At 48.6% G+C, this 21,493-nt stretch overlaps 1 protein-coding gene across 2 annotated transcripts in view; it reads right to left on the bottom strand.

The window, feature by feature from the left end:
• Positions 1-21,493, bottom strand: part of KIRREL3 (kirre like nephrin family adhesion molecule 3) — a 316,007-nt gene that overhangs the window by 96,777 nt on the left and 197,737 nt on the right. For both annotated transcript variants that reach the window (XM_082778151.1, XM_082778152.1), the window contains exon 2: positions 8,787-8,864. In XM_082778151.1, the coding sequence (XP_082634277.1) occupies positions 8,787-8,864 (78 nt within the window). The remainder of the gene's footprint in view (positions 1-8,786; positions 8,865-21,493) is intronic.

Raw genomic sequence — 21,493 nt, 5'->3', positions numbered from 1 at the left:
GAGCTATTTTAGTGGCAAGCCTAGCTGTTTATCAATACAGAGCACGTGTCTTGGAGTGGGACTTACAAGGCTGCAACAGTTTTAATTGATATTCTAAGCTACAGTAACTTGGTAGTGCTTTGTTGCTCCATGGTGTGAATCTCCAGCCCCAGCTGAGCCTGCAGAAGCACACAGGACCTGCCTCCAGGAGAGGACAGCTGGGGATCCAGACCAGGCAGACAGAGATGAACCCCACGTTTCCCTGCAGCGCTGGGAAGCCTCTCAGTGCCTTGCAGAGAGCAGTACTGCATTGCAGTGCCTGTGCCCAAGGAGGACTCCTACAAGAGGCAGAACCAAGCTCTTCCTTTCTCCAGGTTTGGGTAGGGATATACTGACACCCTCCTGCCCTCATCACGCCATTGTGTCAATGCCAGGAGAGCTTACAGGAGGATTTATGGCATCATCAGAACTTTAGTTAATGGTATAGCCAGGCCCGCATGTTTAGGTTCAGGTCTGGTGGACACCATGTCAGTGGTGTGACCTGTACTGCTTATGAAATACAGCCTGCCAGCAACCTCTCTGGCAGGGTCCCCACGGACACCGAGGGAGGAAAGCTAAATAACAGACCCCCGGGCTGCAGCAACAGCTCTGCAGAGAGGGAGAAATTATCAACAAATACACACGCTCAAAGGTAAACTCTGCGGGTAGCCTGGAGGCAGCGCAGAGATGAGAAAGCTGGAGTCACTGCCTTCAGAGCGCTGCCTTGCATCTCCTTTAATTCATGCTCCCTCTGTCCCATCGACACTTTAAAAATAAACCACTCCAAAGCCAACAAAGACAGCAAGCAACACAGATGGCCAGACTTCACTGGGTAAAGCAAAGCACAAACTTATCCCTGCCCTTTTCCATGTGAATCTTACTGGATGAGACTTTTCCCATCAAGGACCTGCAGAGCAGCACAAGGACACTGGGATATTCTTCACCACACCTTAGATATCAGTCTATACTTACTAACAGCTAATATCCCTGGAACACCTTCAGCAGGGCCTCTATCTCTGCTGGGCACTGCTTCACGCAGTGCCTGGCTCTCCCGCACAACCCACAGGCTCTGCGGGATGGGAATCAGCTATGGAATTCCTTAAGCCAGCACGCAGGGCATGAGGAAATCCTGCATTCATTTATTTAAGATTGCACAGCAATAGCTTTCCACAGGGGACTGCTACTTGAATCAATAGATAAAATTACACCCTTAGCCTATTAGCTGCTACAACCTCACCGTTACCATACAACTCACAAGCTTGGTGCCAGGTCTATAACCAGCAGGGCTCTCAGCTGCGTAGGCATCAGAGGATGGTACCCAGCTCTCCTCCAACCTGAGAGCACTGCAGCAGCATGTGGAGGAACCTGAAGGCAGGAGTTTCCTACCCTGTCTGAGCAGAGCTGTGCAGGGCATGTGGATCCCTCTCACGGAGCATCCCTGCACATGTGCACGATGGATCTTACCAGAGAGGATTTGGTTCTCAGCAGTGCTGAGGTCCTGCATTTTACACAGTTCTCCAGCTGGCCCAACCAAGGCAAAGCCTCCCCTGACACCAAACAGAGACAGCTTGTTTGTTGTTTTTTCCTCAGGTTTAACTTACATCCCTGCCTTGTTTAGCTAACAGACACACAAAGCACCAGAGAGATGTCAATGAGACCTCTGCTGATAACAATGCATCTTTAACAACTTCTCCGGAGCTTGCTCCATGCACTCACCTCTTCCTTCTCAAATGCCTTTGTCAGATAAAGAACAAAAGGCTCAATGCAGCTTATATGGGAAGAAGCCTTCCCTAATCAATTGCGATTGTGTCTTCACGGGCAGACACGAGTGACAACGCTCGGGGTAAGGCGAGCTTTCCTATCACAGAGCTGCCAAGCCCTGCAGGAGACAGCACCTTTACTGGCAATGACAGCAGAGTTAGCAGTGCAAAATGTGCACCAGGCTCCATGAGGAGCTTTGGAAATCAGCTGCAGTGGGTTCCAGTAGATTACATGCCATGGACCCTGTGGCTTTTAGCAAAACATTAGGGGAAGTCTTGTTGCCAGGCTGCAGACTGATGCCAAGAGGTCCTGCTCATTGCCCAAGCCTCAGAGGGCGAAGTGGGAGGAGATGCTGGGACCCCTCAAGTTGTTTAGGGCCTGCTGAGCCCCATTGTGTGCAACAGCAGGATGAGCCAACACCTTTTATTTATTATTATTATTTTTTACAGGGGTGATGGGGGTTGGCTCCAATTTATCTTCAAGACTGAGAAGGATTTGTGCTCAGCCTGTGCTGCTGTGGGTGTAAAGTCACTTGCAAGATCCCACTTCAGACTATGTGTCCCCATAAATCCAAGCAATTCTGAGGCAGCAACTGCCTTGCTGGGCTGCTAATGGGTGGCATGAATACGTCATTGCATCTCAGTGCCACTCTAATAGCACGTTTTCCTGGCAGGAAACGTTCGCTGAACCCTCTTTGAACTACTGCAGGCAGCAGAAGTGGTGTTCAAGCAGAGACATTTGGAGCAGAGACACAGCAGCTTCTCTGAACAAGCCATTTTTTCCCAGAACAGCAGGGACTCCATCCCAGAGTCCCAGCTGGTTTCTCTCCAGGAAGCAATATGGGGCCTGACAGAGAAGAGCTTTGAATCAGACTGGCACTGAAAGGATGCTCAGCCTTTGGCAGAGAAAGGCAGAGAGTTTCTCTGCTCTCCCCTGAAGGAGGGCACGATGGTACAGCTGGAGCAGGGTGGGATTGAGCTGGCCACAGACCCGCACCCAAATGAGAATGACGCTTCCATCCTTTGTACCTACCAGCATGTGCCAGGCTTCGATATTTAGGGCACATTTTAAAGCCTAAACCCTATTTTGGGTTTACAACCACCTTCTTTCCTCCTCTGCTCTCTATCCTTCTTGGTGTTGGACTCTCCCCATCTCCCGTCCCAGCACCCTGCCAACCGAAACACCCCCCACCCCCCAGCACAGGGCTGCTACAGAAATACTCTCAGCCTTCATTCTTGCAAGAGCTGCAGATTCCCTCTGAGAAGCTATTAAGAAGCAGTCGAATAGAGCAACCTTTCATTGACAAGTCACTCGGCCCTTTAAACGATCTCCAAATAGTGTTTTCTTTTTATTGCTTTCTGCAGTTTAACAGCCTTGATTTCAAGTTACTTTGGCTTATGATAAACTCCAGATCTATAGCGCTTCTATTCTCTTCCTCTTTGGTCTCTCTCGCCCACTTCTTCTTTACGTTTTTATTAAAAAAAGATCCAGGAAAACAGATAGCAGATTAAAAGGGAAACAAATTGAAATGGGTCAAATGTATCTTGCTTAGATGACAGCCACCCCATTAGATACTTTTAAACAGGACAAATAATCTGTTCAGCAGCACAAGTGGGCTTTTACATTTATTCTAAATTACAAACCAAATGATTGCAGCCTCAAATGGAAGCAGTGGCTAATTGCACTAATATCTCACTAATTCCAGCACCAAGGAATGGGGAAAAACTAACGATTTCCACCATTTTACCAATTATTCAATTTAGACCAAGGTACATTATGCAAACCCTGGGTTGAGCTTCCTCTCCATTTTGTGATCTATGACAAGGACTGGAATTCCACTTATTAATAATGGAGGAGCTACAGTTATTCTAAGGATGGGTATGAGATAATTATAAGCCATAAAAAACAGCTTTCATATGCATACACAATTCTCTCCCTGTGCCTAACAGAACTGAAACCTATCTGCAGGCTGGAGGTAGGCAGGAGCTGGAGACCATAAGCCCCATCCAGAGACACCGCTGGATGTTGCTGAGCACAAAGGCACAGCTGGTAAGGCAGCAGAAGCAGGCTGCATGGAGGGATGAGCTGCCACAGGTAACGGAGCATGGGGGTGGCTCTCCTTCATCCAAGCATCATCATCACTGCCTCGCTGGGCCAACCCTGACATGCATCCTGTACTGCATCTGAGCTACGGGGATGAGTGCCACCTTTTGGGACCTCTGTCTCTCTTCCCCCTCACCCCAGCAAGAGACATCAGACAGAGCTTTGCTTAGTCCCAGCACCCTTAACTAAGACCCCAAACCTCCTCAACAAGGGGGCTGAGGGGAAGCTCACAGTGTGGAGTCCAAAGCTTTTAGGCCCTTTGTAATTCCCCAAAACCTGAGGTTAGCCTTACACTAACCACCAGCCCCACAACACCCATGTCATCCTTAGAGAAAAATCTCTGGCTGTGGATTCAGATAGCCCCTAGCTGGGCAGATTTCTGGAGCCATTACGCCACGAATGGGATTTGCTAAGCAGCACCCTCTCCCAATTAAACACAGACCGGCTCTTGCTGCCACGCAGAGATGCAGCCCTGCAGCAACAGCTGCTGGCATCCCAGTGCTCTGCAAAGTGCACGGAGACACCTTGAATGCGGAAAGCTTCTGAGCCCTGGTTCTGCTCCCAGCCATGATGCAAACAGAGGGATGCTGCTGCCAGCAATGGCTCCAGCACCGAGCCCTCTCCTTGCGCAGCAGCCAGCACTCCCAGCCACAGTGGCTGAGCCCAGGGAAGATGCCTGCAGGTTAAGGTACAGATTTCAGCCTCATGCCCATCCCTGATTGATGGCATGGATGCAAGCAAGGCAGAAAGTAGGGACATCAGCCAAGCAGGGAGGTGAAGAGGTGTCTTTGTCCTTCCTTGCACACAGACCATTATACAGAGCAGGAGGATGCTGCTGTGCCAAGCCCCATTCTGTCCCCTGTTCTAGCCATGCCTGCTTTCACAGCCTCAGAAAAGGATGAAGCATGTCCTTCCCTCTATGCAGTAACACATCTGAGTGTGGGGCCACCCCACAGAACCATACGGGAGGACTCCAAAGCCACTACCGTGCCCAGAAAGGTGAGAGGCAGGGAGAGGCTGCAGGCACCTCCAGCAGCCGACGGCTGGTGGGAACAGGTGGCGAAGGAGTAGGCTGACACCTCCAAGCACTTAATCGTTCCCGTTAGTAGCTTTATGAATGGCAGCCAAAAAGTGCCATAATTGCTGCAGCGACGCTTGCTAATGACTCGTGTTAGATCTGGCGAGAAGTCAAAGGCAGGAGAGAGGAAGAAAAATAACAGAAGCAGGATCAACATGTGAGCACCTGCCTCCGGCCACCCCAGAAGAGAGCAGAGAGCCCAGCTTGGAGTCTGCAGCGATGGATGGGCAGGGACTAAGCGCGATGGGAGAGCAGGGAGGGGTTTGCAGCACAGCCTCCATCTCCAGCTTTGGGAAGGGAAGATGGCTGAATGAGGTGGGGAACAAGGAATAAAAAAAAAGTCCCAATTTTCAGGTTAGTCAGAAATGCTTCTTTTCTTGGGTGACTACAGCATTGCCACCTTTCTGCTCCAAAAGTCACTGTGAGCCAGGGGAAATCACCAAACCCTGGGGAAGGCAGGGCAGCTCAACTTGCCACCAGCTTCAGCAGGACCTCTGTTTTCTGCTTCGTGTTTTGGGACATCCCGCCCAAGCTACAGCTCCCACTAACCCACCACTATGGCCAGGGGTGGAATCCAGCCCCGTGTGCACTAACAGCATGCTCCTACCGATTATGTATCTGTTTCTGAATGTTAACAAACAGGCGGCAGCATCTGATTGAGTGGGTTATTAGCAGAATGAAGACAGATGGCAGAGGATTAACTCTAAAGCGTCTTTATTGCAAGGCCGTCACTGCAGACAGCTCTACCTCTCTCCCTCTGTCTACAACTGTCACCAGCTTAATTCCACCCTACAACTCACAGCCAGCACCAAGCAGCAGTCCCAGCGCGCCAGTGAGGAACTGTCAATCACAGCAAAGGGATGGGCACGTTGCAGCCACACTGGAGCAACACCTTCCTACGCCTGCCCCTCAAATGCACCCGAATCCAGCCTGCTGCCCCAGCTCATGCTTTGCAGAAGCGATACAGCATGAGGCAACTGCAGCCGATGCAGTGCAGCAACACCAGATGTGGGGGGACGGCTGAAATTGATTTTGCTTTGCATATCACCACCAGCAGCATCCGAGGCTGTACTGTTGCTTTGCAGCTGCGAGAGATCCTGGCACCTCCTCCAGACCTGTTTTTTTTCAGGACCCTGGTTGATATATGGTGATATGAAGAGCTGATGTGCGTTAACTAACGCTAATGGAGGTGAGTTCTTGGACATTTATTTTTGCTTCGCACCCTGGAAGACAGCTCAGCCAGAAGAGCTTGCACCTGCAATCATGCTAATGGATGTGCATCGCTTGCCAGCTGGGATGCAGACAACATAATGCTAGCAAAGCCCCTCGCTGGGCATGGCCACAGAGCATCCATAAGACACAATATTTATTTTACCCTGCTGGGAGAGGTTGCCACAGTGGTCTGCAAGTGCCTAACCTGGATCTTGTCCATGGGGACAGCCAAGAGAAGCATTTGCCCAAGAGAAGGGCTTTGAGAGCAGCCACTCCCTTCTAGTTCCTAGCAGATGCAGCCCAGGATGGCTCCGTACCAGGTCTGCAGCTGTACAGCGCTGTGCAGCTCCTCCACTCCGACAAGACCTCCGTCTAAGTCCTCTTCTGCTTTTCTACCTAGGAGCCCATTCTGTAGATGTCTCCATTAAATGACAGCAAGGTTCTAATGATCCCTGTAATTACCCACTTCCACTACGATGGAGACCCCACACCTTGTAATTATCCGATTGCCCCACTGCCTACCTTTGCTTTCAGCTCCTTCAGCTGCCCTGTCATTATTAATAGGGCTATTCATTAGCACCATAACACAATAAAAGAGGAAAAACTCTCACTTGGCAAAAACATGAAGGGGAAGCTGTCTCACTCCTTATTCCTGCAAGGTAACTGGCCCAAAGAACCTGGCTCAGGTACTTTTGGCAGGGAATACCTCTGAGATGACCAGACATCTGAAACCCCCCTCTGCTCCCACCAGTGCTCAGCCCATGTTTTACAGCTTGGATTCATGCTGAAATCTAAAACCCAGGAGGCTTGAGGTCTGCAATTGTCATCCAGAACCATCTCCAGCGAAAACACGAGTCCCAGGCGGTCTTTGTGGCCATGGAAATCCCCCGACTTTGTGTTCATTTTTTTTTTCTTTTTTGGCAGATTGTACCTTTAAACATAATGGCCCTGCAGTCTGCGGGGGCCAGAAACTCATCTAGAGGCAGGCATGCTTTGTTCCCTTCCCCACACAAAGCCTTTAGTTTTGGCCTTTCATGTGTCTTTGTTCTGTCTCCACAAAGCCATGTCAGGGCTGAAAAGGGGGCTTGCTCCGTAGGTGGATGCAGGCTTTGAATCCCAAAGGATGGGATGCGATGCCCACGTGCAGCACCTGGGAGCATCCCAGGGGCAAGGCCAGGCAGCCTTAGAGAGGCTCGAGGAACACAAAAGCAGCAAGAGATTGTACCTTCCCACAGCTCTTGGATGAGGCTGTGCCGTCCTTTCTCCCAAGGGGCAGCCCCTTCCTATTAAAAATATTCTAATCAATGTTTAAAAAGCACGGGATAATTAACAAACATGAGGTGAAAGCTTGTGAAGTGCTTTCTCCATGTTATCAGCTCGGTATCAGGACTCCTGGGGAGCCGAGGGAACCTTTGATCTTCTAACTGATATTCAAGCCATACGCCTGCCTCCACTGGAGCTTCACCCCATGCAAGCTAATGCACCTTTTGCTCTCACGAAGGCAAGGCTTCCTGCAGGAGCAAAGACCCCTATGGCCAGTCACTGGGCAATATGCCATCCTACACACGCAATAGAAGGTACAGCGGGCAAGTCAGCCCACGTTCTGCCCAACCAGTCCCCAAAACAAGGACTGAGCCCAGCTTGGACCTCTTTGGGTTGAGCTCGCCGTCCCCAGCAGCAGCCCTACTCTTGTACACATCCTCAGCACGCACCTTCCGACTGGCCCAGCCCCGGGACTTGCACCCTCCTTGGATCCAGCATTACCCAGAGGTGGGGCTGCACCAGGGTCTGCTTCAGAAAAAAGCAGCCAAGCAGTGAAGCTACGAGAAGCAAGGATGTTGATCCTTCTGAGCATAAATAGTTTTTGTTTAGTTATTACACTTCATAATTATTTATGGTATTTCTATGGATTAATCAATGCTCATAAAATACCTGGGGGATGACTAGAATATAAAACAGGGAAACTTTAGTGAGATCTCTGCCTCAGCACAGGGGTTTGACAAGTAAAGCAACTATGCTTTTGAGAAGGCACAGCAGCCCTGATCTCAGGTGAGAGATTTATCCAAGCAAACGCCAACACCTTTTGAACACAGCAAGGCTAAGCCTGACTCTAATTGACTTTTGTACCTCTGCCACCAATTAGCCAGACATTTGTTCAGCAAGGAAGTCCATATAAGCTCCAGGATGTTGCAGCTTTAATATTATGAGGGGTGAAGGTAACCTGAGCATATCCCCACTCCTCTCCAGTGGGGACAGATGCACCAGCTGAAGACAAGTGCTTTGAAGGTGTCCTGGTGAGGCATCACCACCCAAGCAGAATAAAAGGACTAGAAGCAACGACTGCTGAAAGAGCTTCCTGTGTGACAAATCCCTTTCATGGGAAAAGACAGTGGATTTGGGATGAATGGAAGCAATAAGCTCCTGCTCTTCTCTTGCTACTTCATACAGGGGCTTCCCCCATCTGCTTGCCCAACAAGACGTTTCAGAAATCAAAGAGGAAGCAGGGTTTTCCCCTCGGGGCGAACAAGAAGCTAGCGTGTTCCTAGCAATAGTGAATCCTTGTGATGAGACTGCTAAGGAGGAAGGATGAAGAGAAGGTGGGGAAACCGCTCACCTTCAGTCATCCTGCGGTACTTCTCCTTGTACATGAACCCCAGTACTAGGCAGCATCCTCTTCCTGGGAGCCCCAGTTCTGCAAGAGAAGAAAGAGCCATGTTAGAAGGCTGGGGACAAGAGCAAAATGGGGATGCTGCAGGGAAGGAGTTCTGCCAGCTACTTTGCTCAGGGGAAGCACCAGCGATGTGCAAACTGCTGGTCCCAACCCAACCACATCCAGCTGACTGCTCTGCTCAGCCACACGCCAGAGCCAGGAGGGTCACCGTCCCCTCCCTGTTTCTTAAGCATGCCTTTCTATTGTGCATAGGGAACAAGCTGCATCTTCCTATGCACCAGTGTGCTGCAACAACACGGGCTCTTAAATCCTGGTCTCCCTTGGCAGGCAGGGCAGTGGATGGGACGTGGCACTCCAAAGGGAAGACAAAGCTGGCTTGAGGCACCTCGCTCTTCGGAAACAAGCGGGTGACCCAGCAAGCGGCAAAGTGCCCGAGTCCAAGGAGGCCCATGCCTTTGATGCCTTGAGTCCTTAATGGGGCTTTCTGACTATTGACAACCAACAGAGAAAGATCTGAGCGTGGCTTCTCCAGAAGTAGGCTGCGTGCACGTGTGCTCTCCCCACGCGCATCTCAGTGCGGCAAAAAGCTCCCCTTCTTCAAACGCATTCTGTGTCACAGCGGAGAAAATTAAGGTACCACGTCCCCGCCACTGCCTGCCTGCGGACCTGCTGTGCTCCTCAGGGGCTGCCGTGCTTCGCGGGGCCCCGCTGATCAAAGCCCCTTTGATGTTTACTTAATGTGGCTGTGGTCTCCTCGGAGCCTGCTATCCGAGGACGGGGCACTCGGGAGCGTTGTGGAGCCATGAGCACGAGGGGAAGGCAGCGGAACAGGAGCACAGCGAGGGCTGCCTCTCTGCTCAAGCCAGGCAGCACCGCACAGGCTGGGCTTCGGGCTCCATGCCGGAAGGGTTTGCGCTGCACAGCTGGGCTGCGTTGGAGCAGGAGGGTTGCTCACCACTGTGTGATGTGCAGGGAAGATGCCTGGAGTCATACAGCACTGCGTATGAAATATTCCTCCCTAGGGCTGCTAGCTACTGTGGCATTCTGACAGAAGAGTCATCCTCCTCCTCTCGCGTACAGCATCTCGGGGCAGAATTGGAGCCCAAATCCAGAAGGCACAAATGACTTGTGACCCCCACGGTGCTCAGGGTACAAGCAAGACAAGTTAAAAAAGTTTCTCTAACATTAACGGGGATCCATCTTGCAAGAGCTTAAAGACCAACAGCTCCTGATCCTAAGGGTCTCATGACAGAGGTCATCAGCAGCTAGCCAAATAAATGCTATGTGCTGTCCCACTAAAGGAAATGGCCATACAAAATGTCTATCAAGATGTCTAAGGTAAGCCAAAATTTGGTTGTCCCTTAAATACACACTGTCACTTAAAGTCAGACCCCAGAGGGAAATGGGCATCCGTGGGCAGTGACACACTTCATCTATCAGGATGACTTTGGAAGTGTCCATAATTCTCTCACTAACTCTAAAAGGTGGCGACCAACTCAGATGTAGATGCTTAAAGATTAGACCATTCAAGACAGGTGAACTGACTACCCACATTCTCAGCAGTTGCTTTGAGTCAGAGTCCTTACCATCAGCACGAGGCAAACAGCAACCTCCTCCTGGCTGATGCAGAGGTTGCAGCCAGCCCTCCTGCTCCTCAGGCTGGGGGTGATGTGATACGTGTCACCCTGCACAGCCTGCTCTACAACCGCAAACACACCCAGAAAGGTGTCAGCTTGCAGAGTGTTATGTGTTCAGTACTCCCCGTTACTGTTAAACCTGCTGGTTTTAGGTGAAGGACATTCAGCGTGGGCTGCCTCGGTTAGGGCTGGCCAATAGCTAGAATAGATAAGACCTCGCTGAACTTCAGGTGGGTTTCCATAGAGGACTGCACAATGCTGCGAGGACAAACACCCTGTGTGCATCAGCTGCAGGCTGCCGATAGCCTCCCTCGCCTCTGGGGCTGTTGACACAGAGCCTGCAACGCATTTATGCCTTTATTGATGGAAAAGACAAATGGCATTGATTCCTATTGAGCTTTCAACAAGCACCAAGCTATCAAAGTGCAATTAAAACAACACAATTAGATTAGCGTCACACAAGGCAGCACAGTCCACAGCGGGATTGAGCAAGCCAGCATTGCTGTCTTGCTAATTTCATCGTGCATCGTACAGCCCTGCACATGCATAACTGTTTTTTTTTTGCCCCCAGACTTGGAGCCCTGGCATGGCAAAAGCTGCCATACTCTCTGCAGCCAACAAACAGCTGCAAGAACATCCTGAGCCAAAACAGAGGGGAATGGAACTGGGACAGGGGCAGCAAAAGGTGCAGCTTACTTGGGGGGGAGAAGAATGTCAACACGGTGCCCAAATTCAGATGTCCAGCTCTCATCTTCCAGTTGCTGGCAGAGAAATGCTCCCCAGAAAGAGCCTGTGCTTTAGAGGTGATGACAAGGGGCTACGACTGAAGACAAGGGCTGTGGTACCCAGTGCCCCAAGCACAACTTTGCCCTTGCGGGAGGGAAAGAGAGATCTGTGAGACTGGGGTTGTCACCCATCTGGAGCCTGGATGAGCCCCCAGCGATATGGGTGTCGATGGGCCGTTTGCCTCCCTGAAGGGTGCTATAATTAATGCTTATAAAACACTTTGATATCCCATGATGAAAGGAGCTATACAGGAGCACTACATTATAATAATTCATACCATAAATTTGTGAGAACATGCAAAAATCTTTATAGCTAAAGGCACCTTTAAATACTTGAGAGTGCCTTTAAAAGGTAAAATACTTCAAGATGACTCTGATGCCTACGGATGTCTCACCACTTCACAGCTTTTAATGGCTATCTAAAAGCTTAAATAGTGAAGCAGACACCCCAGCATTTTAAGTGTTCTGGCTTTAGGGGGCTGCTGAGATACCACTGAAAAAAAGAACATTTTAACCCATGGGTGTGTGGCACCTACCTCCTGAAACAAATCCTATCCACTTCCTTGCAATGACAACTGTTTTTTTTTTGTTTTTTTGTTTTTTTTTCTAGCATAGTGGAATGAGTTACAGCTGAGGTTTGTGACCCTGGCCACTCATAAAAAGTGTGAGTTTAAGTATCATGTTTGGAAAATACACAGCAAAAGCACATTTTGCCTCAAAGAAGTATATGCATTGATTCATCCCAAAATCTGTAGAAGAGCCACTTAGACAAAGCAAAAGCAAGTCCAAGCCATGTGTTGGGGCATTAGGGGCAAGAAGTGACAAAGAAGCAAAATTCAATGCAAAGAATAGTTCAGAGGATGAATCAAGCTTATGACTTCTAGGAAGTAACCTTTATGTACATCTTAGGCAACAGAGGAGGTCAAGCTGGCTTTGGGAGAGAGGTATCATTTCCCTGGCCCAAATTATGAAATCCTGCTTTTTCTGTATTTCCCCCCATCATTTGGGATTTCTTTACTTACTCTTAAGGCAATTCTCCCAATGACAAATCAGAAAGGGATCCAAGTTTCTGATCAACCAGTGCATTAAAGGCTAACACTGCAAAGAAGTAATAAACGTTTATTAACACAATTATAATGTGTACTATTGTGTAGCTGTATTCCACCAGGAATGGTAATAAATGTTTAATAGCTCAATAATACCTGTTTAATAATTTTTCAGCTTATCCTGTCTAATTGCAAGTTTATTAAAGAACGATAAACTTTATAATCACTGTAAAGGCATAATTGCAACTCCATTGCTTATTTAATATTGAGTTAATTATATTACAACTAAGTTATATTTTCCCATACATATTAAATATCAATTAGCTGTTTTAAACTATTGATTTGTATTTAATTAACTATGCTATTATATACCAATTAAGCTCTTATAAGAGAAGCAGAAACAGCTGGTCTCTTAAATTAAAATTTAAAAACATTGTATTAAAATAAATATCACGTTTCTATTTTCTCATGTTTTCCTTTTGCAGAGATGGCAATTTGCTATCTGTAAATATTTTTTCCAATCGTATGTTATATCTGTGAGCTTTGTTCTGACCTTTTCCTTTCCAGGACGGGAAGGGGCAACCTCCATGGCAAACGGCCACCACGTTTGGGACTGGCTAACAGTGGGATGGGAAAAACAGAGGGCTGGAAAAGCCCCCTCTCACCTGGGGATCTACGAAGTCAAGAACTTGGGCGTGAGCTCCTGAAAGAGCATGAAAGTCCTGGAGAAAAGGAGCTCCATACCTTCCTGGCGTCCCTAATTCAGCTACCAAGGGCAGTAGGAGATGATCCTATCACCAAATCCAAGAGTTTGGTATTGCTTTTAAAAACAGTTGAGAAACCATGTGCTCTTGCTTAGAAGTATGCTGTCCTGACATGTCAAGTTGTCTGCTACTGAATACCTTGCTAAAAATAACAAAAACAAAAACACACAAACAAGAAAAAACAAACAAACAAACAAACAAACAACTCATTACAAAATGGAAAAATAAAAACAACACTAATTCTTTCCCTGGTCTTTTCTGGAAAGCCCTAAGTCTCCCAATGTTCTTGGCTTCACCACGGTAGCAATGATTCATCCCAGCAGCTAGAAGAAGTGTGTGAAGGAGCATTTTCTTCTTCACTTTTCAGCACACTGCCCTCCAGGTTCAGGAGCCATCCTGCTTTGCTCATGGTTTAGATTTCTTAGGTGTGCCTGTGACCTCCTCTTAAGCAGTCTTTCCTCTGGGCACCACTGAGGTGAGCTGCATCCTTCCCCTCCAAGTTCTCTTTCTGCCACCAGGATTTGCTTTGAGCTTCTTCCTTCGCTGTCCTTTGCATCCACAAGCACTGCTGAGCAATCCAAGCCACTGCCTTGTTTCAGAAGAGAGCAAATGGATCCTCCGGCATCCAATTTGTATGTTATACCATTAAGTCTACAGAGCAATCCAAGGTCCTCAGAGATGAAAAAGCTATACAAATGCAAGTTGTTATTAAATCTGTGCCCGGTTAATTTATAAAAATGTATTAAAAAAACTAAGAGGCTTCCCAGATGAGAAAATGGGCACATTACTGTTTGAAATATGAATGAAGTAGAGATCAGTGTTAAATGCTGTGGTGATATTGTATTTTATTCTATAGTGCTTTGCAGAAAAGTTGCATTTATAAACCCATTTATTGTGTTATGTACTTGCAAACCACCTTGTCATCCATTTATTGCACAAATAAAATCTTAAAAGCAGAGGATTAGTTGAGTGTGTCCCCGTGGGACCACAATCTGACTTTAAAAGGATCCATCAATGAAGGAAAACAGATGGAGCAGAGGTGTTTGCCAGCTCATTGCTCCGAGATGTAAAACGCAACTGCGCAGAAGGGCTATCCTCTAATGGGCCACAGACCTGCAAGTCCTGCCCGTATTAACGAGGGAAAGCATGTACAGCAGAGCTTGCAGAAAGCATAGCCCCACTCAGGAGCCAGGTCTGGCCAAAGATTTAGAACAGCAAAGTCTCCTCTCTTGCCACCACGCAGAGGTGAAGACCACGTTGGGGGGGGGACGGTTTGACTTTGCACAGCCACAGAAATTCCTCAAGACTGAAAACTGTAAAATCTCTCTGTAAGACCCAAGATTCCTTTAAACAATACTAGAGAGAGGCATGTGTCTACACCAAGGACACAGCAGGAGCACCAAAACAAGCCAGCCCTAGTGATGTTTTACCAAAAGGGCATGTCTGGCAAGTGTAATTCTTGAAGGCCCTCTAAGGCTTCTACCGACCATGCTTTTGGGATAAAAAAACATAATAGAAAATGACAGGATACTTGTGGGTACACTTATTTTAACTGAGCAGATTTCAACCCGTTGAAAAAACAGAGCCACCCCCAACCCAGGAGCTTCTCTGGGACGAAGTTCTGGACAGGCACACACCTGACACACCACAGTACGCTGGTATCCAGCTACCCAAGATGCCCTGGAAGACCCCAAAACCAAGAGGAAGACTCACAAAATAACACAGTAGTTTCCAAGTAAGAAACCACTTATGCAGTGTGATCTCCAAGAAAGATCATCAGGAAGGAGCTCTGCCCTGGTATCAGGCAATTAAAAATTACTTAGCAGGAAACAACTGGCAGAAGGGGAGAGAATAAAGAGGGACTCATGCTGCTAGGCAAAGAGACTTATTTCCCTCTGTTCCCTGGCTAACGAAGGGAAGAAAGGCAGCTCCAGGTTGCAACTCAGCGTTGAAGTGTTTTGAAGAGTTTTTTCTCCCTAGTGGCAATGTGGAACTTTTGGTAACCCCAAGTTCAGTAAGCTGAATTGGTTTGTATCCCCCACTCTCCCTGCTAGTCCCCCATGGTTGATGCCCTTTTTCTGAACCTCTTACAAACCTACAGTACGTGAGGGGGCACCAAGCAAGTGAAAAAAGATCCTCACAAACCTTGAATCCAGTGATTCCTAGGATTTTGTTTTTCCTCTCTGAAATAAAGAAGTCTGAAAGAGGAGCTGCTACAGGAAAAAAAAGTTTACCCCAGAGTAAGAAAGCCTTCAGTACCTGAACTTTCTTGCATAAACAGGCTTTCATACCTTTGTATGCTCAGGTATGCATTTGCACTAGACAAATCCTCGTAAATGCCTTGCTTTGATGAGGCCTTATGGCAGCAAATCCCACACCTTAACTACACCTAGCATGCAGGAAAAGTACTGTGTTTCCCCTTGTCAAAATCATAACATTCATACAGTGTTTGTTTTGTTCAAAAGAAACAAATAAAAGGTTCTGTAAGAACAGAGGCTGTACTCTTTACCAGTAACAATGTCAGATCATCTCCTGTTTGCTCTTCCAAGAGCACTGCTGGTCAGAAAACCAGTGCAGCCACGTCACCTTGCCAACATCACACATGGGCTTTGCATGAGGCTGGCGGGGTTGCCCACAGTCACAAACCCTCTGGCGGTACGAGCAAGAAACCACAACCTGCACCTTTAGCTTGCCACTTGCTGTCTGCACACCCTCCTGCTCAGAAGATCACCACGGGCATGCACCATGTCCACAGCAATGCCCCCACCCCAAGCTGTGTTTTAGCATCTCACAGGCATAGTTCAGATGGCTCCTCCCAATCTCCTTGGCTCACGCTGTATTTTGTGAGAGCAAACCCGAGCCCTGTCCTGCTGCCTCCCCCATCTTTCTTGACTTGCATGCTCTGAGGCTCCTCTGCCACAAGGACACCCAGGACCCAGTCCCCTAGAAATATGTCTGTTTTTCAGTGGGGCTAGGCCAACTCATCTTTATGACAGACTGAATCTGTACTTAAGAGCTTCCTGGGGGTTTAATCTGCTTTTGACCAAAATCCATTGCGTCTGCTGCTCTGTTCAAGCCACAAGGAGCAGCTCATGCTTGCAAGTAGCAGCAGAAAGGTCAGAAATAAGACTTCTGGAGAAGTTTGGACAATGCACAAACACCTCCCCACACATTCCCCAGTCTTTCCCAGATCAGCCCCCAAAACCATGACACCTCCCATCCATATCTTCCTTCCAGGAGGAGACATGCAGACCACGACTGCTGACCCCAGTGAGACTCTGCCTCTGTTGGGGCCACCAAGACCACTGAGGACAGCCAGGTGATGGGGACATCTGTCCTGGTTGTACCTGGAGACATGTACTGTACAGACCTTCTCACATCCACTGGGGCATGAACAGGGAGGGCAGAAGAGGAAAACAGAGAGTTTGAGCCTCGTTCCTTGCTGTCTGTCTGCTCTGTCTCCCCCAGGCATCTCCTCTCACAAGCCCAGGGCGCGGATGGCCCCAGGCTGTCTGTCACCAGCCCCCACGCTCCACTTGGCAGCAAAGACCCGAGCTGGCAGTCATCTCGGGACACGTCTGATGGAGCTGGTGGTGGAACTGATGTAGCATTACAGCCATCTTCCCCTTGTGCCCCTGTGAAGCCAAGAACTGCACATCCAGCTTCCCAGAGGGGCACAATAACTGCCCTTCCAACGAGGAAAGGAGGGAGGATTGGTCTGAAACCTATCACAACCATCAGGACACCAGAACACCTTTCTGCAATGCCTCTCCCATTGCAGTCAATGAAAGAGGCTCCCCAGGGAATCCAAACACCCTTCTTATTCTGCCTCCAGCGGTTACATTGGCTCCTGGATGTGCTCCTGCTCTCCAGGAGGGCTCTCATAATCTCTGTCAGTCTGAAATCTGAATGAAAAAGCTCAGAACAAAACAGAGAGGAAGAAAGATGCAAAACCAGGGTATTTTGGTTCCTTGGGAACACAGTGCTTTCTCTAAAGACCTGATTTCATCCCCAAGCACTCTGGTTTCTCATTTCATCAAAAGCCACTGCACTGTTCCTTGCCTCTGCTGTAGGACCCCTGCATGTCCCATGGCAATCCAAGGAACATTAGCTACACACACAGCACAGCATCATCCTGAAGTCTGGTGAGAGGATCTCATACTGAAATAAACAACACACCCAGTGCTCTCCTGGCAGAAAAAGAGCCTCGTTTACATGCAGGCCTGGAGATCTGCACAAAGCAGGAGGCACACAAAGCCTTACAGCCCACCCAGATCACCGGTAACATCTCTGCTCAGCTACAAGGAAAGCTTGGCACTGGAAACCCTTTGCAATGAGCCCTTAAGTCCCCACATGGGTCTGACAGGTTGTAGGCACACTGGAGCAAAAAATAATAAAAATAAAATCACAGCACTGTAAAGGTCACATCTATTACAGCACTCTGGATCAACAAGGGCTCCTTGCACATCCCACCTTGAAGGCATTTCTGGCTGAGCCATCCATTTTAGAAGTCTAGAAAGACAGAGGAGAATATAGGAAAGCACAAACCTTGGGAATATCCAGCAAATGGAGCTATCCTCTGCCTGACCTAGAAAACCATTATCAAACCCACCTGCCCTGGATCCACCAGACCCTCCTACGAAGCCCACTGCTTCACATCCCTGAATCCTTCACATGCAATCCCCTGACACTCTGGACAACCACACCAGCTCCTCCAAGACCAAGTAGCTGTGGCCCTTTAAACCCCTCTCAAGGCAGGGAAAGCACTGAAGTATAGTTGTGCTCTCATTTGAGGATGAGACGACAGAGCCAGGGAACCCTGCAGTCCTTCTATTACTGGGAAATCATGCTCCAACCTCGCAAATGCCATTACTCCTGTGTATCTTATAATTAAATTGTATTTGCCGGTTACCTCACAGCATGTCTGCAATTCTTGTGCATCCAAGGCTTTTTTTTTTTTTTTTTTTTTTTTTTTTGATCTTCAGCTTCTATTTTATTTTCCCCTCCTTGCCAAGCCTCAGCAATTTCAGAAAACTCCTTAACCTGCCTCCCCCTTGTGAGGTGGGAAGGCGGGCAGGAGGCACACTGTGCAGCACTGGTCTGCACTAAGCCACCTCCTCGTGGGCCACCCAGCTACACAAGAGCTATGGTGTGGCCCCAGTTACCTCCCTGCTCCCACCACCAGCAGGGCAGTCGAGTCAAAGGAGACCAGTGACGTGAACAAGCCGCCCTGGGTCAGATCTGCACATGCAAGCGAACCCTTCAAGTTACTTAAGCTCCCATTTAAATCACTAGGAGGTCGAAGCACCTAAATACCTTGGGGAACCTCACTGATGGTGGTGTAACTGAACTTTTGGAGGTGAGTAACTTGGCCAAGGGAGCAGGAAATGGAGAGAAGAATCCCAGCTGGGGCGAGCTCTGCAGGGAGCACTGCATCAGCTGGCAGCACCTTGCTGCAGTCCCCACTCCTGCTCTTTGCCTTCTGCTAAAACTTGCTCAAAGAGCGCGTGGTGCTAAGCTGCAACAGGCAGCAGGAAAACAGGTCCCTACCCACTGGCAAAAAACAAGACGCCAATTACAGGGCAGGGGAGGAAGCTGCAAGACCAAAGGGGTCAGCTAATCACTGTGCCTCTGTCCCTTCTTGTGGACGGCTGCTTTGATTGGGGTATTGAAGCTCTGCAGTGTGCTGGCGGGGAGGGCTTTGGTCACATTCAGCAGCAGGAGAAAAGAAAACAAGTGGGCAAATTTTGGGCTGTGGGAGGCTGATTGCTGCCCTGCCTTGGCCACATTCCTTCAATAACCCAGCAGTAGCAGATTCGGACCCGTCGGGAGAAACAAATCCATCACCAAGACTGCCAAGCCATGCAGGCATCCTGCTACAGCTGCGACTGCAGACAGCCCTGCTCCTGCTGCTGTCTGCACTAGCCACCTCTCCTGGACCCAGGGAAGATACTGAGCATCCTCAGCTCCAGCTGGAGCATCCAGTCTTTTAAGCCTGCAACATTTACTTTCTCTCAAGACCATCCCAGCTTCCCTTTCAGAGCATTATCAGTTTCCCTGATAATTGACCTGAAAGCTCACCATTTCTGCAGCTGGCCCTACCGGGTGCATCCCTCCAGTTGCCGTGCTTTTGCACTGCAGACACATTGCTAATGGCACTCACCAGCTTCAGCAAAAAGGATGGTAGTTCACAGAACATTAAAAACTTCCTCTGCTCCTGCAGGGGTGATTATTACAGGCAAGAAGAGGCAGGAAGGTAAGCCAGAGGAAATTGGTAGGGGAGGGATTAGCACCCTGCTTGTGCCCTTATACAACAGGAAGCACGCATGAGCAACAGGGATCTCATACACTGCAGTTTCCCCCTCACTATGTGCCTTGTTTGAATCAAGCCCAAGCTCACAGCTGATGCCCTTTATGCCTTCACACACCTTCCTCCCTGCTACTACACCTCATACCCACTGCCAAGCCCCGTAACTTATTGTGAGCAGTTTGGCTTTCATTGCCAGGGGGGCATTTTCCTGGTGTTGGTCATAAGGCGAATGATATGTGAGAACAGCTCCCCTGCTTCCCCCGGTGTCAGCACGCTGCTCCCGAGTGCACACTCTCTCCATCCCATTAAAAGTAATGGGGTGAGATTGTCCAGCCCATTACTTTCAATGGCTTAGTTTCAGCCAGACAGCCTAAAGCTCCTGTATCCTCAAAACAGCAAGCAGAGTGACTCAAAAACTCTGCTTCATTATCACGTTGTGTATTCCAGCTTGCCAGACTTTAATCGGAAAGACAGCCAAGCCCACGTTTAGGTTTGTTAATTGCTGCAGGAGACACAGGAGTATGCCTTGCACCGCTGGCAATTATTTCCTTGCTCAGCAAATTTTGGTTTTAAGGGGATGACTTGCAAGGTTTTACAGAAATACCCTAAGTTCTTTTAAAAGACGAAGAGAGAAACATATGCAAGCACAGCCACAGGAGAGGCACTTTATACAACGGTTATGTGCTCCAAGATTCAGCAGGTCCTGCTGCTGCTGCTGGAGGGAAAGTACATTTCCAGGAAAAGCTGGCTGGGGAGAAACACAGCTCATGCAAAAAGCCAAGTGCAAATCGTATATTTAAGATGCATCACGGGAGCTGTAGTTTAGTTCTGAACTGTAAGTCCAATAACATGCTGAGGGCAGAGACAGGCCAAAAATCAAACCACTCTGCTTCCAAGACAGTTGGATATTGCAACATGCTCAGAAAGCCACATGGCAAAACACCAGGGGAGCCTGAGAAATCCCATTTGTGGTCCCATTTTTGACCTTGCCTTTTGCTCCACTTTCATGAGAGCCTGGCAGAACCTGACCACACAAAGCCCTGTGCTTGCTTCTCACTGGGGGATGGGACCCATTAGATGCCCATCCATCCACCAGGGCACTGAAATAACAACAGCCACCTCTATACCTAGAAAAATCTGGGAGGAATTGACAAGTCTGATGGTCAACAGAAAGCTTCCTCCAGCATTAGACACCAGGAAGCTGCTGAGGTGACACTTCTAGCCAGGTGGTAGAAGTTTTGAGCAGAACATGGCTTTTTGTCTTGCCTCTGACCATCCAAACGGAAGACTCCAAAGTGCATCTCTGCTGTACAAACTCGCATGAGTTCTTGGCATGGCCTCTGTGGATTTGAAGCCGTGCCCTGTTGCATTGCTGAGGCTATCAGCTGCTGCTTCAAAGATGTTAACGTCTTGATGCTCACAGCCCTGTCCAATCCAGGACAGATGGTAATAAATTTTTCAGTGGTTGGAGCAGAGTGCAGTAACTGTGTGATTAGCATCTTTTTCTCCACTGCACATTTCATCTGTAAACTAAGATTAAATACCTGGAGGAAAAAAGCCGCAGGAAAAGGGAACTTTAATATGTTTTCACTGCAGAGCTCACACGAGTGAGCAAACAGCTCAGATCTGAGGTCAGGGGCAGCTTGTTGGGGACAGCTTTCCCCACTCGCTGATTTGAGAAATCCAGTTTTCAAAGAGATGCTCTTTTGGTCAGCACAGTGACACCTGGAAATACTTCTGACCCAGCAGCCAGCCTGCCAGGAGCAGCGAGGTCTGCAATCCCTCAGAATGAACAAGGGGAGGAGAACCGCTCCATTACCTGCCTAGATTTGAACTCTCAACTCATTTAAACCAAACAAAACCTATTGCAACTGCCTGTCAAGCCTCAAGAACCTCACTTTTCTCCAACCTCAGCCTGAGATAAAACAAGGGAATGAGTTTCGTGTATTGCACGGGAGATTAGGGATGGTGCCAGATGTTGAGAAAAGGAAGAAATCATCAGCTACAAGGGCAGCAACCATCAAAGCACTGTTCTTCATCACTGCAACACAAGTACAAGGCCAGCAATGCCAATAAGGGACCTCAGATGGAAGCAGTTTAGATCACCG

Source organism: Aythya marila, assembly GCF_965140915.1.
Source record: "Aythya marila genome assembly, chromosome: 23".
Lineage (NCBI taxonomy): Eukaryota > Metazoa > Chordata > Aves > Anseriformes > Anatidae > Aythya > Aythya marila.
The sequence above is the reverse complement of the archived record's forward strand: the minus strand, read 5'-3'. Positions and strand labels throughout refer to the sequence as shown.